The sequence below is a fragment of the Amblyraja radiata genome, chromosome 2 (assembly GCF_010909765.2).
Source record: "Amblyraja radiata isolate CabotCenter1 chromosome 2, sAmbRad1.1.pri, whole genome shotgun sequence".
NCBI classification, from domain to species: domain Eukaryota; kingdom Metazoa; phylum Chordata; class Chondrichthyes; order Rajiformes; family Rajidae; genus Amblyraja; species Amblyraja radiata.
Window position 1 is genome coordinate 95,244,965 of NC_045957.1, and position 18,929 is coordinate 95,263,893.

At 41.8% G+C, this 18,929-nt stretch overlaps 1 protein-coding gene across 1 annotated transcript in view; it reads right to left on the reverse strand.

Annotated features, from left to right (window-relative positions):
• stk17a (serine/threonine kinase 17a) overlaps positions 1-17,482 on the reverse strand; it is an 86,957-nt gene extending 69,475 nt beyond the window's left edge. The window contains exon 1 of the mRNA XM_033050563.1: positions 17,143-17,482. Within this exon, the coding sequence (XP_032906454.1) occupies positions 17,143-17,243 (101 nt within the window). The 5' untranslated portion in view covers positions 17,244-17,482. The remainder of the gene's footprint in view (positions 1-17,142) is intronic.
• Between the last annotated feature and the right edge of the window lie 1,447 nt (positions 17,483-18,929).

Genomic DNA, 18,929 nt, shown 5'->3' on the forward strand with positions numbered 1-18,929 from the left:
CAATTGAGCATGCCTTTTATATGCTGAAGAGAAAACTGAAGGGGACTAGCCCCCAAAACAAGTGTAAGCTAAAGATGGCTGCAATACAGGCCTGGCAGAGCATCACTAGCAGACTTCAAGTAGTCATTGCATGCAAAGGATATGCACAAAATACTAAACATGACTACTTTCATTTACATAATATTGCTGTGTCCCAAACATTATAGTGCCCTGAAATGGGGGGGGGGGAAAACTATGTATAAACACTGCTGTAATTTCTACATCATCATCATCATCATCATCGTCTAAAACTTCAACGGGCACGGTGCCTTCCAATGCTATGTACGACAGTGATCGCAACTTCTACTGAAGTGTAGATGGCCGTTGACTCGCTAGGAGCTCATCCGCCCTTTGACAGGTCTTGCTTTTGGTCCTGCCCCCTTTGGTCCACAGCCCCCTTCACACATGGCAAACCAGGTGGTGGAGACAGTTTAGTTGCTGACTATCCAAACATGGAGCAGGTAGCACAGGATTACATGGTACCCGTGGCGGTGGGAACTCCCCCCGACTTGACAAAGAATGGTCAGATGGTGAAATCAAAATGTATAATGATAGCTTTTATTAAAATCTGACAATGTGCACTATTTCTATTACAAATCTCAAATTGTGGAGTACAGAGGCAAATAAATAAATGATGGATCCATGTCCCAAACATTATGGCGGGCACTGTACGTCATCCAAGTCTCAACAAGAACTAAAATTTCATAAGAAAATACAAAATGTCCGAGGAACTCAGCGGGTCAGGCTGCATCCATGGAGAGAATGGATAGACAACGTTTTGGGTCAATGTGACGAAGGGCCCCCAAACCAGAACAAAACCCATCCATTACCTCCTCAGATGCTGCCTAGCCCACAACTCCACAACTGCACTTTGCTCAAGATTCAAGCATCTGCAGTTCCATGAGTACCTAGGATTTCATATCTGACTCTGGAATTGCATTTCAGTAGATGCAATCAACCAAACACTGTGCAGAAATGCACGGTGTATGATTTGAACAGCCACAGGGGGTTGAAAATGAATAAAGAAACATCTTGTCAGTCGTATGTAAGAACCCAATGAAGCTTGCTGCAGCTCCACAACCATCAGGAGTAAAACTGCTTGAAGTGGCACCAATCCAGACACATACATTAGGAAGGTTTTGAGAAGGTGTTGAGAAGGGGGGGGGGGGGGGGGAGGGGGGGGGGGGCACTACCTGTAGTTGGCAAAGCGGTTACCAAAAACCTGCCAAAAATATTTTAGGTGCAGTTACTTGCTTGGGAAAACACTGCAACCATCCAGCACCTAACAAACTGTCAAAGCCAATGATGAAATACAAATAGTCTGCTTTTGGCAGAATGAGGTTTGCTGGCTGGAACACCAAGAAATCTCTCAGCTCTTGTTCTCAATAACACTATGGCAATTATCACTCACCCAACAGGCCACAATAGGTAAATAGAGTAGTCTTAGTTTTAAAGTTTCATCTAAAGTAAGCAATACAGCACTTCCTAAGCACTTCATTAAAATGACAGCCTGGATCAAGTCTGAAGAAGGGTCTCGACCAGAAACGTCGCCCATTTCCTTCGCTCCATAGATGCTGCCTCACCCGCTGAGTTTTTCCAGCATTTCTGTCTAGCCTGGATGATAACGTCATAAGGAATAGTAGAATTAGGCCATTCGGCCCATTAAGTCTACACCATTCAATCAGGGCTGATCTATCTCTCCCTCCTAACCTCATTCTCCTGCCTTCTCCACATAACCTCTGACACTTGTACTAATCAAGAATCTATCTATCTGGTACTAATCAAGAATCTATCTATCTCTACTCAAAATCTTTAACGCACAAGCTTCAAACTGAGATGAAGGGGTTATTACAGCACAAGGTATGATTCAGTACATTGATATGAAAATGTTTGGGAGAGAGGCTGAAGAATGACTGACTGCTGCCTAATACAGCCTTAACATTATCAATCACTTTCATTTCAAGACAAGATACAGATCAAAACCAAAAGAATCTTTGGAATTACCTCCTGAAGTTTTATGCCATCAAAATCTTTCTTTGACCAAATTCCACATTGCTGCTTGTGGCTTGGCAGCAAAGCAGCAGCAGGTATTAAATGATTGCTGATGTTGACAAAATCTGATAAATATCCTGGCACCTTTGTTTGATCACATTCCTGGGAGGTTTTGCGGTACTAAAGTTGAAAGTCATCGCCACCGCTTATTCAACACGCAGTGAAATGAAGAATAGAATTAAAATCAGATTAACAAAGCCTCGCAGCCTGGGCGTTCTGCTCAATGACTGCAATTTGGTGGCATGCACCAAGATAGGGCAAATGAGACAGAGGACAAGCAAGCAATGCATGCAGTTGGAGCTTCTCCCAGCAGTGTTCTCACGTCTCTTGCTCCAGATTTTGGAGTCCAGCGGATAAGTCTCCCAATGCCTTGCAAGTGAGGGATTGCACAGGTCTGTGGGCATGTACATTCGTGGTCAGAGCTCTTGCACCTGGATGAGAAATAGCAGAGGCTTGCTAAAGCTAACAACCCCTGTAGCCAAAACCTGTATTAACACAAATTAACTCACAGGCTACAATTTGTCAAAATCTCTATTCCGCCAGGCCCCAAGGAGCTCAGCAATGAGCCTTTTGAACAGCCAGGAGCGGAGGAGACGTACTTCTCGATACAAACACTCACAGGTTTCTCTCAGGTAACTGTTGAAGATTTGCAAATGAAGGTGGCAGCAACATAACCAAGGCTGGGAACTGAGGCAGACAAACATCAAATAAACTTTTAAAAGAACACTGGGTTGTTCTGCCCAGTGACAGGCTTTATACCACAATTGAACAGGTTCAGGAGAAACTCAGAGCACGAATCAGGGGGCAAATATCTACATCCCTGCAACAAGCCACAGAAAATAAAAAGCCACAAGTAGCTCTTCTCAAGCTATCTTCATTCCTATGCAGACCAGGAGATAGAAGGAAGGAGGTACCGCATGTAGTATTAAACAGCAATGCAAAATAATTGTTGCTTGAAGACAGTCACCCCTCTAAGGATCGTGTTACATCACTAACTGCTCTTTAGAGTACTTGAATGTTTATAGAAGGTTTAAGAGACAATCTATGAAGAACCTCGTAATTAATTACACTTGAGCTTGTTCCCTCATACTCTATTGCTTACATGTTACAGCACAGAATAGAGGGCATTCCACCCATCACTTTCATGCCAACCAGGTGTCAACAGTGCAATCCCATGTCCCATTCCACTTCTGGTTTATTTGAATGAATACGTTTATTGTCATTGCACAATACTGTGCAACGAAATTCCATTGCATCTCCTCCGGTTAAAAAATACAAACACGACAACCATTGACACATATGTACACTTATTAGTAAAAATAATAAATAAGTATTTTAAAATTTTAAAAGAATGTTGCATTTCTTGGAATTACATTTTGCTTCCCCAGTGTTCTCTGTTGGAATTAAGTTCTTTTATCACACATGGGTAGAAACTATTTTAGTCTACAGAGACCCGAATCGCCTCCCAGAGGGTAGCGAATTGTACCCTTGCAATTCCTCAGTTCTTAATTAATTCCTCAATTCCCCAGTTGTATTCATGTGTTTGGAGTCTTCCAGAATATATGATCAGCTTTTGAGGTACCTTGTTCTAATGGAACCATCCTGGTCATGGATTCTCCTTCCCAAGATGCTTTATCAATACTTGTATAGGTTTTTTTTTAATAATAAATCTTGAATTTCGAAAAAAAAATTATGCAGCGTTATAAATGCAAATTAAAATGCATTCCTCATGGGACACGAATTGTCTTTGGTGCTTTGACTTGCTGAATTCTGTTTAGCCCTGACACAGACTTTGTCCTTGCTGCAACTAGAACCTTACCCTGCTCTGAACTACCATACCTGGGATGATGAACTAGGGTTGAGGGGGAATCTCATTGAAACATACAGAATTGTGAAAGGTATCGATAGAGTGGAGGCCAGAGGTCATAGTCTCAGAATTAATGGGGGGTGAGGAGGAACTTCTTTAGCCAGATGGTAGTTCATTTGTGGAACTCATTGCCAAAGAGGAGTATGGAGGCCAAGTCAGTGGATATTTTTAAGTTAGAAATAGACAAATTTCTGGTTAGAACGGGTGTCAAGTGTTATGGGGAGAAGGCGGGAAAATGGGATTAGGGGGCAGAGATCAGCCATGATTGAATGGTGGAGTGGACTCAATGGGCCGAATGGCCTCGTTTTACTCCTAGCTTGTGACCTCGTTTTACTCCTAACCTGCTCTGAACTGCCACACTAGGGAAGATGACCTCCACCTTAAAAGGCAGCAGTTTCCCACCAGACCCGATTCCTCATCCATTTGCATTTCACATCGATCTTCCGTTGCTTCTAACATTGATCCACGTTCACACAAACACTTTGTGCCGTCTGAAATGCCTTCAGCGTTATTTTTAAGAGGCCATTTCAGTTGATGTAGCTATCAATTCTGCTCTAGTTTCCTACCACATTTAAAAGGTAGGGATTAGGTTTATTATTGTCACGTCTACCTAGGTACAGTGAAAACCTCTATTTTGCATGCTATCCAATTAAATCAGATAATACTATACATATACAATGAAGTCAAATTCAAGTAGAATAGGTAAAGCAATGGTAGGTTAATTTGGCAAGTATGATATTGTGGGAATGACAGACATGGCTGCAAGAGGTAGAGGGCAAGGAAACTGAATATTCAAGGGTATACATCCTATCGAAAAGGCAGGCAGGTGGGCAGAGGGGTGGGGTAGCTGTTGGCGAGGAATTAAATTCAGTCCTTTGTAAGGGGTGACATTGAAACATGAGATATGGAATCAGTATGGATAGAACTAAGGAATTGTAAGGGTGAAAATACTCTAATGGGACTTATCTACGGGCCCCCAAACAATAGCCTGTTGCAAGTTGAATCAAGAGTTAAAATCGGCATGTCGTAAAGGTAATGCTACGGTTGTTATGGGAGATTTCAACATGCAGGTGGACTGGGAAAATCAGGTTGGTACCAGACCCCAAGAAAGGGAGTTTGTAGAGTGCCTCCGTGATGGATTCTCAGAACAGCTTGTACTGGAGCCTACCAGTGAGAAGACAATTCTGGATTTAGTGTTGTGTAATGAACCGGATTTGATAAAGGGAACTTGAGGTTAAGGAGCCATTAGGAGATAGTGACCATAATATGATAAGTTTCAATCAATAATTTGAGGGAGAAGGGTAAATCGGAGGTGTCAGTATTACAGTTGAACAAAGGGGTTATGGAGCCATGAGGGACGAGCTGACCAAAGTTGACTGGAAAGATACCCAAGCAGGGATGACAGTGGAACAACAATGGCAGGTATTTCTAGGAATAATACAGAAAGTGCAGGATCAGTTCATTCCAAAGAGGAAGAAAGATTCCAAGGGGAGTAAGGGGCGACCATGGCTGATAAGGGACATCAGGTGCAAGTATAAAAATAAAAGAGTACAACTAAGCAAAAATGATTAGGAAGCCAGAGGATTGGGTAATGTTTAAAGAACAACAGAAGATAATCAAAAAGACAATATGGGAAGAAAAGATGAGGTGCGAAGGTAAGCTAGCCAAGAATATAAAGGAGGATAGTAAAAGCTTCTTTAGGTATGTGAAGAGGAAACAAATTAGTTAAGACCAAAGTTGGACCCTTGAAGACTGAAAAGGGTGAATTTATTATGGGGAGCAAGGAAATGGCAGATGAGTTGAACAGGTACTTTGGATCTGTCTTCACTAAGGAGGACACAAACAATCTTCCTGGTATAGTAGTGGCCAGAGGATCTGGGGTGACGGAGGAACTGAAGGAAATCCACATTAGGCAGGAAATGGTGTTGGATAGACTGATGGGATTGAAGGCTGATAAATCCCCAGGGCCTGATGGTCTGCATCCCAGGGTACTTAAGAAAGTGGCTCTAGAAATCGTGGATGCATTGGTGATAATTTTCCAATGTTCTATAGATTCAGGATCAGATCCTGTGGATTGGAGGGTAGCTAATGTTATCCCACTTTTTAACAAAGGCGGGAGAAAGAAAACAGGGAATTATAGACCAGTTAGCCTGACATCGGTGGTGGGGAAGATGCTGGAGTCAATTATAAAAGATGACATAGCGGCACATTTGGATAGCAGTAACAGGATCGGTCAGAGTCAGCATGGATTTATGAAGGGGAAATCATGCTTCACTACTCTGGAATTTTTTGAGGATGTAACTAAGAAAATGGACAAGGGAGAGCAAGCGGATATAGTGTACCTGGATTTTCAGAAAACATTTGATAAGGTCCCACATAGGAGATTAGTGGGCAAAATTAGGGAACATGGTATTGGTAGTAGAGTGCTGACATGGATAGAAAATTGGTTGGCAGACAGAGAACAAAGAGTAGGGATTAACGGGTCCACTTTCAGAATGGCAGGCAGTGACTAGTGGGGTACCACAAGGCTCGATGGTGGGACCGCAGCTATTAACAATACATATTAATGATTTAGATGAAGGGATTACGTAACATTAGCAAATTTGCAGATGACACAAAGCTGGGTGGCAGTGTGAACTGATGAGGATGCTATGAGAATGCAATGTGACTTGGACAGGTTGGGGGAGTGGGCAGATGCAGTTTAATGTGAATAAATGTGAGGTTATCCACTTCGGTAGCAAAAATAGGAAAGAAGATTATCTAAATGGTGTCAAGTTGGGAAAAAGGGAAGTACAATGGGATCTGGGGGTCCTTATTCATCAGTCAATGAAAGTAAGCATGCAGGTACAGCAGGCAATGAAGAATGGCATGTTGGCCTTCATAACAAGAGGAGTTGAGTACAAAGAGGACAAAGGACATTTATTGTCACATACAACATTTCTGGTGTAGTCAAATTTGAGTTGCCATTTGCAGCGCACCAATAAAAATAAAACACAACATTAATGGGCTTGTATACTCTGGAATTTAGAAGGATGAGAGGGTGTCTTACTGAAACATAAGATTATTAAGGGTTTGGACACGCTCGAGGCAGGAAACATGTTCCCGATGTTGGGGGGGGGGGGGGGGGGGGGGGGAGGAGGAGTCCAAAACGAGGGGCCATTGTTTAAGAATAAGGGGTAAGCCATTTAGAACGGAGATGAGGAAACACTTTTTTTTACACAGAGTGTTGTGAATCTATGGAATTCTCTGCCTCAGAGGGCGGTGGAGGCCGGTTCTCTGGATATTTTCAAGAGAGCTAGATAGGGCTCTTAAATTAGCGGAGTCAGGGGATATGGGGAGAAGGCAGGAATGGGGTACTGATTGTGGATGATCAGCCATGATCACATTGAATGGCGGTGCTGGCTCGAAGGTCCAAATAGCCTACTCCTGCACCTATTGTGTATTTAAAGCATAATATTGATAAAGGTAAAACTATAGAGTAGACACTATTACTAATAACTCAGTTTTGCTTGGGCAAGTACAGCTGTGAGAGTAAAGGACGAATTGAACAAACAGTCAAAGTAAATATTACAGCTTTGTTCAAATCAGGTTCTGGAATAATATGAATTTCATGGTTCCGTTGTTGGTACATATGACAATTAACTCTGACAAACATATGACAATAGACTGAAAGATGTATTTAAAGATTCACTCAAGTTCAAACATAAACCAACTGCCAAACCATCTACTCCAAGTGTAGTCGCACACAATACAAGATCTCTGGTAGAAGAGCTGAATGGAGAGATGTGGGAAAAACAAAATCCTGGAGTAACTGAACAGGTCAGGCAGAATTGGCTAGAGGAATGAATAAACGATGTTTTAGGTCGAGACCCTTCTTGATGCGCTCTAAGGAGATGCGGGATATTTATGAAAGTGTCACAGAGTGGTGGATGATGCTCATGGTGGTGGTATCTAAGGGTCTGCTGAGATTACAAGATGCCCCTTCATGCGCCGGGCAGCCCTGCTGGCAGTCTGTTCGTATTTTCTTTCTTTTTGTTATTTTTTAGTGCGTTAAAAGTTTTAATGTTCTTTGGTTTGTTTTATGTGGGGGGAGGGGGGAGGGGATCGGGGAAACTTTTATTCAAGCTCTTACCTTCCCGGTGATGTGATCAATTTTCCGATCACATTCTCCGGGCTCTGCGGCCTACCATCGATGGAGCTGGAAGCCTCCTCGGACTGTCGTGAGCCCCACCGCGAGGCGCGGACTTAACATCGGAGTTGATCCCTTGCCTGGGATCGCTCCCACCGCTCCCACCAAGGAATCACCATCAAGAGCTCGCAGTGCATAGATTTCAAACTATATTTTTAGACCCTTTAGAAGAAGCAATGAATATTAAGGCTGATTCACAAAAACTAATATCATATTTTTATAATAGTATGTTAAATAGAGAATTACCCTCAACAGAGGCACTAAGAGAAGATTGGGAACATGAACTAATGATAAAGATCCCGAAAGATAGATGGGAAAAGTATGATGAACACACATAATTGCTCTATTAATGCAAGACATAATTTAATTCAATTTAAATTATTACAAAGACTATATTATTCAAAAACGAGGTTGAATAAATTCTACCCAAACGTCTCTCCCAGATGCGATAAATGTTTGTTTCCAAACGCCAATATAACACATTCATTTGTAGGATGTACAAAGTTGAATAAATTTTGGAGCAATATATTTGATATATTTACAAAGCTCTTCAAGACTGCAACAACCAGGTTCAGGAATAGCTACTTCCACTTTCTGTTATTTGCACTACTAGTTTATTTATTCATGTGTGTATATATTTATATCATGGTATATGGACACATTTATCTGTTTTGTAGTAAATGCCTACTATTTTCTGTGTGCTTAAGCAAAGCAAGAATTTAATTGTCCTATACAGGGACACATGACAATAAACTCACTTGACCTTGAACTTGAAGTCAAGAATAGAACCTAATACGGAATGGATTATATTTGGAATAATAGTAGAAGATATCAATTTAAATAAAGACCAAAAAGTATTCTTTAATTATGGGTTAATAATTGGAAAGAAATTGATACTTAAATTTTGGGAAAAATACAGCTACACCAACTATTAAAATGTGGATTAGGAATATGATGGACATAGCACACTTTGAAGAAATGAGACTCAGCCTAATAGATAAATATGACCAATTCTTAAGGAGTTTCCACTTTCAGCAGGGTGCAAGGCCACCAAATTCAGTGCAGTTTTATTCCACTTCAAGCAGGGTCCAAGGCCACCAAATTCAAATGCAGCTTCATACCATTTCATGCCGGGTGAAACCACCATAAAACCACACAACACACCAAACTCACAGTTCAGTAGACATTCAGTGTGTTCAGTTGATTCACAGCTCAGACAGTCATGACCTCTCCCTCCCCCATCATGCAGAGACTGAGCCACACCCACACTTCCGGGTTTTATAACCCCTCCCCCTCTCACCGGAAAAGGTGTGGCTTTCAGGGCATGATTGACAGGAGAGAGGAGAGAGATTCTCAACATTTTTTAAACACTAATAACACTTTTATTTTTCTCTGATGGGTAGAATTCTCTGCACCTGCTCAGCGGAGGGGGAACGGAGTAAGATGGCCAAAAATCACAGTTTTATCTAAAATCAATATACAATGCAAACAGGAAGTAAGTGCATTTGCAGTAGTGCCTTTCAACTTCAAGCCAATACACCCAATCCACCATTTGTAGTAAGTAGTTCCTTTCAACTTTAAACCAAAGCTCCCAAGCCACCATTTGCAGTAAATAGTGCATTTCAACTTCAAGCCAAAGCACCCAAGCCACCATTTGCAATAAGTAGTACATTTCAACTTCAAGCAAAGCACCCAAGCCACCATTTGCAGTAGTGACTTTCAACTTCAAGCCAAATCACACAAGCCACCATTTGCAGTTAGTAATGCCTTTCAACTTCAAGCCAAAGCACCCAAACAACCATTTGCAGGCAATGCCTTTTTACTTCAAACAAACCACATTTTCATTTTCAAACCACATTAAGGGTACTCACAGTTGTGTAGACATTTGTTCACCGTTATTCAGAGCTCAGAGAGACGTGACCCTTGGCTTCATCCATCTCACAGAGAGTGAGTGAGGCACACCACTTCCTGGTTTTATAGTCCCTCCCACTCCCTCCAGCAAGGGCAGCAGAGAGAATGGTGATTTTAAAAAAAACATTAATATCTCTCTGATTTGTCATCGATGGGAAAAATCCTCCGCACCCATAAGGCGGAGGGGCGTTCTGGGCGAGGTGGCTAAAAATGACGGCCATAGGTGGCGACGTTCTGTCGGAAATCGCAGCACAGTAGGCCAAAAGCGGTCAAGATCAAAGATTTAGTAATATAGATTGCTCAGACCTCACCAAAGTAATGCCAAGCTCAATAAAGGCAAAGAACACAAAAAACTCAGTGAGTCAGTTCTCAAGCACTGTGATCAATGCAAGATTCCAGCATCTGTAGTCCCTTGTATTCTCAAGAAAAGCAAACAACTCCACATTAGGTCCACAAGTCCAGAGTCAGTTCAAGAAAAGGTTTAGACCGAACATTGCAGACAGAACACTGCAAAATGTGCGTGAGCTCCAAGGGAAGTGAGGTAATGATCCACTGCTACATCAGTTTTGTAACTTTGCAACAATTCTAGTCATCGAATGATTCGTTAATTAAAAACAGACAAACCATAATGATGGAAGAATCTGAGAAAGGCCCATACTCTAGCAAGTACAGCCTCATCACAGTGTTACTTTTGGTGCATTATGACACCAACCATGTGTTAAAACTAACTTGCAGCATTTCTAAACATGAAGATCAGACACTGATTAGCCCTGTTGGGCTGCAATCATGAGAAGCGCTCAGCTTCTGTGTCTTATGTAATGTGGAGGAAAGGCAGTTAAAACTTCCATGCAGATTGGAGAAGAGTATTGGATCTCAGGAATTATCCGGTGAAGATTGGTGAGGAATTCTGAAATGTCCTCATGGGTCACGTGCTTCTTGTGCATAATTCCTAGCAGAATAGTGAAGACTGCACAGCAAAAGATGCCCCTGGAGGTGCACACCACAATTGTACAAGAAACAACAAAATGTAAAATTCCCGATGAGAATCAGGTTGAGTCAACTCCATGGATATCCACCAACAGCTAGTGAATATGCAAGTTCAACTCGAGTAACACCAGCGCTGCAGTAAAGATTATAGAGAAGACAAAAATAATCTGCCTAAATTAAGTTTGTAGGGGGGTTTATTTTTAAATATGAAAGTCATTTGCTGGTGCTTTTCAAACAAAATCAGTAGAGTGAGCATAATATGGCCCAGGACAAAAATTGTTCCTATAAGGTCACTATTTCTTTAAGGACAGTCTGGTGAACACATTTTTTTTGTTAGGTTGCAAAACAACACTAATGGAAACTTCCAGAGAAAGAATGCAAAGACTCCAGGGATAATGTTTGCAGTTTGAGTTTCTTCACATCAGAAGTTTAGAGTGAAAATGTTAACTTCCATCCGGCACTCAAATACACCTGGGCCATTTCCGACATCTCCCTACCATTTCTAGACCTCACTACCTCCATCGCAGGTGATAGACCGACATTCACTATAAACCCAGACACCCATGGCTATCTGGACTACACTTCTTCCCACCCTGCTTCCTGTAAGGGCTCCATCCCCTACTCCCAATTCCTCCGTCTATGCCACATCTGCACCCAGGATGAGGTGTTCCACACCAGGGCATCGGCGATGTCCTCATTCTTTAGGGAATGGGGGTTCCCTTCTACTATAGATGAGGATCACACCAGGGTCTCTTCTATACCCCATAAATCTGCTCTCACTGTGAATCCCTCCCCCACTCGTAACAAGGGCAGAGTCCTTCCGACCAACCTACCAGCCATCACATACAACAAATAATCCTCCGGCATTTTCACCACCTCCAACGGGATCCCACCACTGCCCATCTTCTCCCATCTGCTTTCCGCAAAGACCGTTCCCTCCATAACTCCCTGGTCAATTCGTCCATTCCCACCCAAACCACCCCCTCTCCTGACACTTTCCCTGGCAACTGCAGGAAATGCTACACTTGTCGCTTTACCTCCCCCCTTGACTCCATTCAAGGACCCAAGCAGTCTTACCAGGTGCGGCAGAGGTTCACCTGCATCTCCACCAACCTCATCTATTGCATCCGATGCTCTAGATGTCAGCTGCTCTACATCGGTGAGATCAAGCGTAGGCTTGGTGATCGCTTCGCCCAACACTTCCGCTCGGTTCGCATTAACCTACCTGATCTCCCGGTGGCTCAGCACTTCAACTCCCCCTCCCATTCTGAACCATACCCTTCTGTCCTGGGCCTCCTCCATGGCCAGCTCTTTCTTCTGACATTCTGGCCAGCTCTTTCTTCTTCCTGAAGAATCCCTATTGCGTAGAAGCATAGAAAATAGGTGCAAGAGGAGGCCATTTGGCCCTTCGAGCCAGCACCGCCATTCATTGCGATCATGGCTGATCGTCCCCAATCAATAACCCGTGCCTGCCTTCTCCCCATATCCCTTGATTCCACTAGACCCTAGAGCTCTATCTAACTCTCTCTTAAATCCATCCAGTGATTTGGCCTCCACAGCCGTCTGTGGCAGGGAATTGCACACATTCTGGGTGAAAAAGTTTTTTCTCACCTCAGTCTTAAATGGCCTCCCATTTATTCTAAGACTGTGGCCCCTGGTTCTGGACTCACCCAACATTGGGAACATTTTTCCTGCATCTAGCTTGTCCAGTCCTTTTATAAGTTTCTATAAGATATCCCCTCATCCTTCTAAACTCCAGTGAATACAAGCCTAGTCTTTTCAATCTTTCCTCATATGACAGTCCCGCCATCCCAGGGAACAATCTTGTGAACCTACGCTGCACTGCTTCAATCACAAGGATGTCCTTCCTCAAATAAGGAGACCAAAACTATACACAATACTCCAGATGTGGTCTTACCAGAGCCCTATACAACTGCAGAAGAACCTCTTTACTCCTATACTGAAATCCTCTTGTTATGAAGGCCAACATTCCATTAGCTTTCTTCACTGCCTGCTGTACCTGCACACCAACTTTCAATGACTGGTGTACAAGGACACCCAGGTCTCGCTGCACCTCCCCCTTACCTAACCTAACCCCATTGAGATAATAATCTGCCCCCTTGTTTTTGCCGCCAAAGTGGATAACCTCACATTTATCTATATTATACTGCATCTGCCACGCATCTGCCCACTCACTCAACCTGTCCAGGTCACCCTACAACCTCCTAACATCCTCTTCACAGTTCACACTGCCACCCAGCTTTGTGTCATCCACAACCTTGCTAGTGTTGCTCCCAATTCCCTCTTCCAAATTATTGATATACATGGTAAACAGTTGCGGCCCCAACACCGAGCCTTGTGGCATTCCACTCGCCACTGCCTGCCATTCTGAAGAGGATCCGTTCACTCCTACTCTTTGCTTCCGGTCTGTCAACCAATTTTCTGTCCACGTCAACACCCTACCCTCAATACCATGCGCTCTAATTTTAGTCACCAGTCTCCCTTGCGGGACCTTATCAAAGGCTTTCTGAAAGTCTAGATACACTACATCCACTGGCTCCCCTTCATCCATTTTACTTGTCACATCCTCAAAAAATTCCAGAAGATTAGTCAAGCATGATTTCCCTTTCATAAATCCATGCTGACTTGGACTAATCCTTTTACTGCTATCCAAATGCCCCATTATTACCTCTTTAATAATTGACTCCAGCATCTTTCCCACCACCGAAGTCAGGCTAACTGGTCTGTAATTCCCCGTTTTCTCTCTCGCTCCTTTCTTGAAAAGTGGGATAACATTAGCTATCCTCCAATCCACAAGAACTGATCCTGTATCTATTGAACATTGGAAATGCGTCCACTATTTCTAGAGCCACCTCCCTGAGGACCCTGGGATGCAGACCATCAGGCCCCGGGGATTTATCACCCTTCAGTCCCATTAGCCTACCCAATACTATTTCTCACCTAATGAAAATTTATTTCAGTTCCTCGAACCCCTTAGATCCTCGTCCTCCAGCACATCTGGTAGATTGTTTGTGACTTTCTTAGTGAAGACAGATCCGAAGTACCTGTTCAACTTTTTTGCCATTTCCTTGTTGCCCATAATAATTTCACCCGTGTCTGCCTTCAAGGGACCCACGTTTGACTTTGCTACTCTTTTTCCCTTAACATATCTAAATAAGCTTTTACTGTCCTTCTTTATATTCCTGGCCAGCTTCCCTTCGTACTTCATCTTTTCATCCCGCTTTGTTTCCTTCTGTTGTCCTATGAAAGTTTCCCAATCCTCTGGCTTCCGGCTACTCTTTGCTGTGTTATACATCTTTTCTTTTAGTTTTATTCTATCCCTAACTTCTCTTGTCAGCCAAGGTTGCCTCCTGCTCCCCTCAGAATCTTTCGTGCTTTTTGGAATGAAATGATCCTGTGTCTTCCGGATTATGCCCAGAAATTCCTGCCATTGCTGTTCCACCGTCATTCCTGCTAGTATCCTTTTCCAGTCTACCTTGGCCAGCTCCTCTCTCATGCCTTCATAATCCCCTTTGTTCAGCTGCATCACTGACACTTCCGATTTAACCTTCTCCTTCTCAAATTGCAGATTAAAATTAATCATATTATGATCACTACCTCCAAGCATTTCCTTTACCTCGAGTTCTTTTATCAAATTTGGTTCATTGGACAACACCAACACATTGCCTGTGAGTCTGTTCAACATACTAGAAAAAGAGTTGATAAGGTTGGAAGAAATACCAGGGGAGTGGGTACTTGTTGTCAGTCCATGTATTTGACCGGTGGATCGAAATTTATCTAACCCTTGATAATAAAGCAGCCATTATTATCAAGGTGTAAAGAAAATTGTCCCTAGATTCGGCATTCTTAATTGGCTTTATTTAAAATAATGGTCCACAACATTTGCAAATAAATTGATGAAATTAAATAGCTGGGAATTCCACAGCAATTGGATTGAATTGTGCTTATCCACCACAAGCTATGGATTGGAAAGGGGTAAGACAGACCCTGAAACTCAAAATAGTAAATTAAAGGCTGAGACTGAATTTGGACTGAACCCAGCTGAAATTCACATGAGGAACCTTCATTAGGAATACATTGAAAACCACCATGTAACTGCAGAGATAACTGACTACATGTTAGCATTGATCATGGTATGGGAAGGGTTGTATCACAGAATAAGAGTAGTGTACAGAGAGAGGCCTTTTGCTAACAGTGGATGACAGAAGATACAAAAGCTTGAAAGCAAGTACCTGTACCACCAAATTCAGGAACAGCTTTTTCCCTGCTGTTATCAGATTCATGAATGGACCTCCAAAATATTCAAAAAATGACAATGGCTAATATACCACATACATTTCGTTTTAACAGGGAATCTGCAGTTAAAATGCAGTACCGTGCAAAACATTGTTAAATAGTAATGCCTGGTTGGAATCCGAAACAGTGACTGCTGCCCCAAGTGGACTCACTGTACACCAATTATCCAAAATACAATGTAAATACACATAAACCTAGTTACACTTGGAAGAGGATGCCCCCCAGGGTGAGGATTTCTATTAAATTTATCCTGCACAGTTGAGCAAAGATGTTACCAGTCATAAAATAAACATTTAACTTAATAACCAGTCTCAAGAGGCTCATTTTACACTAATGTTGAAATGCAAAAATGCACTTTTAAAATCATATCACAATTATAATATAAACAATCTACCTTAGTGGCACATGTTTAATAAATAATGAAGTCCTGCAGACTTCCCAATCCACATAAATATTGTTTTGGTTAATTGCCAATTTAAATAAAAAATAATTACACAATAATTTTATTAACGCCTTTTGTAAAAAACAGGTAACTCGGACTGATTAACCTTTAATTGAGCTCTTTGAAAGGGAAGTTAATGGGAGCAATATTTCAGATGACAAAACAAAATTAGTCAATGGTAGACATCAGATTGACTCCATTTTAAAAAGATGAATTTTTCGGTTTCAGAAAAATTATTCCTTTACAACCACGAGATAAAAATATCAGACTTTTGGTAATTTCCCCTTATTCCAACTGGATTTAATTTGACGAATAGGTTCATTTAGGAGCTATGTACTTATGAAACACTGCAGCTTATGTACCAGAATGTATCAACTTGTACGATTACTTTTTCCATTTAACAAGCAACGTTTATATATAAATGAAAGTAGCTAACCCCAAAGACGTACTTTTGAAGCCTCCATTGTGTAATAGGATTGCCAGATTATTCCCTTAACGTAATTATTACACAAGGAACAAATCTGAAATAAAATAGAATTTGGCAAAGAAATCTCATCACCAAATTCACTGCCACTTACAATTACAGAATTTTTCATAAACCTTGTGAAACTTTACTGCAGCAGGAACACATTTCCTTTAGCATTTCTAATGAACCAGGTTATATTTGAAATAAAGGACAACTCTCTAAATATTTTAAAGTAATGCAAAGCCAATTTCACGACATATTTATATTAGAGCAATAATGCCTTGAATATATCGTCTTCCAAAATCTAACGTTAATAGAATAATGATGTTCCGGATTCTAGTACTTATACAATATGCAATGAAAGGCAGTGATTCCTAAAATCGCAACAGGTCTCCAGAATATGTTGAGTATCTGCTACAGACACATTCTTTCTCATCAACTTCCTCAAAATTAGAAGGATAAATGTTAACCCGCCTGCAATTAATCAAACTAGCTCTCTAGCCTTCAGCTGTATTGGTCATTATTAAAGTGTCAACTTTGAGAGGATGCAACTGAACCTCTTCCTCCTCCCATCTGAAAAAAACAACAACCCCTTATTATATTATATGTGGCTGTAGGGTAACTAGCCCCGAGACAGTGAAAGGACACCCTACATTGATTTGAATGTCAATTTGGATAGACACAAAAAGCTGGAATAACTCAGCGGGTCAGGCAGCATCTCTGGAGAAAATAAATAGGTGGCGTTTCGGTTCGAGACCCTTTTCCACAACGCATGTTCTCGCAACTCGGTCACTGTGGACAACTTGCACTTTTGAAGCCTCCACACGCGGTCGCTTCCCTTGTCTGAGGCTCACCCACTCCCGCTCGCTTACCTGCCGAGCTCTTTGCCCACTAGTACGTAGTGGTTGCTGAAGCTGTCGTTGCAAATTCGGGTCTGGATGTCAGACACCAGCCCGCTCCGTGGCTGGGTCATGGTGGGCGGCTGCGGTGGCCAAGCCAACGTGGACGAGAGACGGCGGACACAGAGCACGGACACTGGCTCCACTGCACTGCCGGCTCCTCTCAGCACAGGCACAACGAGCGCTCTGCCTCCTGCACTGCTCACTCTCCCCAGGAGCACAGATACAAGGTTCTCCGCAGCACCACACACACACACCACTCTGTCCACAGACAGACACACATGTACGGCTCTGCCTCCTCCACCATCAGCTCCCCCCCCCCTGCAGCCAGAATACAAACCCTCCCCCAGCTACCGTCGCCCTAGATACAATGCTAATTGACAACACGGCTGCCACTTAAAACGGCAATGACACAACGCTATTAAAGAGGCAACGCGGGAGCCTTTCGCATGAAGGCTAATTCATGCGGATTAATTTTATCCTTTTATAATTTCCACCAGTTTTTTGGCAATTACTATGACACCAATGAATAATATACGGGCGTGCATGAATTAGGAGACTTGAAAATAGGATACTGAGGCAACAGTTGCAGAGAAAAACGTATTTCTGTTGAGACTTTCACAGTTCAGCATTCGAAGTGAGTTTCAGCCAATTTGTATTTGCTAATGTAGACATTGTTGCAATGTAACATCTAAATAATACAGTCCGTTCTCACTAATTAAGAATACAATAGTGCCTTAAATATTACGTTTACAGACGAATGTGGATAAGATGTAATTAGTATTTTGCAATTGTCTCCACAAGGACGTGGACGATACTGACATTGTAGTTCAGTATGAAACATTAGCTGAGATAAACATGCTAAAACAGCTTTTATTTTCGTACACAAAAGGGAGCCGGGTAAACTAGCAATGTTACAATATTTTGAAACTTTAAAAATCAAGTCTGCAATTTATCCCATCAGATAAAGCATAAAAAGAAGTTTAATTTTACACCTAATTCACTTTCATATCTTCAGTATTTAAAAAGTTATGGCCATTTTCATACTCGGAAATTAGCATCTTGTTCCCTATTGATTTTCCATTGACTTAACACAAAAGTTGTGATCAAGGACAGTCAAATGGCCATAACTTTATTCAAAATTAAGAGAACTGAAATAAATTTTCAGTTATTATAGATTGAAGTATTCTGAAACACATATTAAACAATCTTACCTGAATTTAAAGCATATAATTAGTTAGTTACCCAATTGTAGCTAATTCCAAATTCAATTACTGGATCTAAACATCTATCCATTTCTTAAGAAAAGATTTACATTTTTAAATAGCCTAAGTGTCCAAAGAACATTCACACAAGAATTCACAATAAAACATGATTTTAAAATCTCATTGTCATTAATTTATAGGCCAAATGGAAGGAATTTAGTGTTTAATTGCTGTAAATTAATGGCCATCAGCTTGGGAGTGGGATTTTGTGGAACGCGCTGGTTTGTAACGTTGCGATTGCCGTGAATTTCATGCCCATATCGGCATGAAAAAAGGGATCCTAAGAAGCACTCTTTCATGTAAAAATAAACAGCCTACCTTGCGTTGTCCCCTACATGAGATCCGTCCCGTTGTCGGCGTTCTCGGCTTTAGAGGATGATTTTTAATCTACTATAACAATTAAATAACCCAATTTAGTTTAAAAATAACTGCAGCGAACGAATGTTGCAGCGATTTTTCGTCAGCAACATAAGCAGGCTGAACAACCTCGATTTC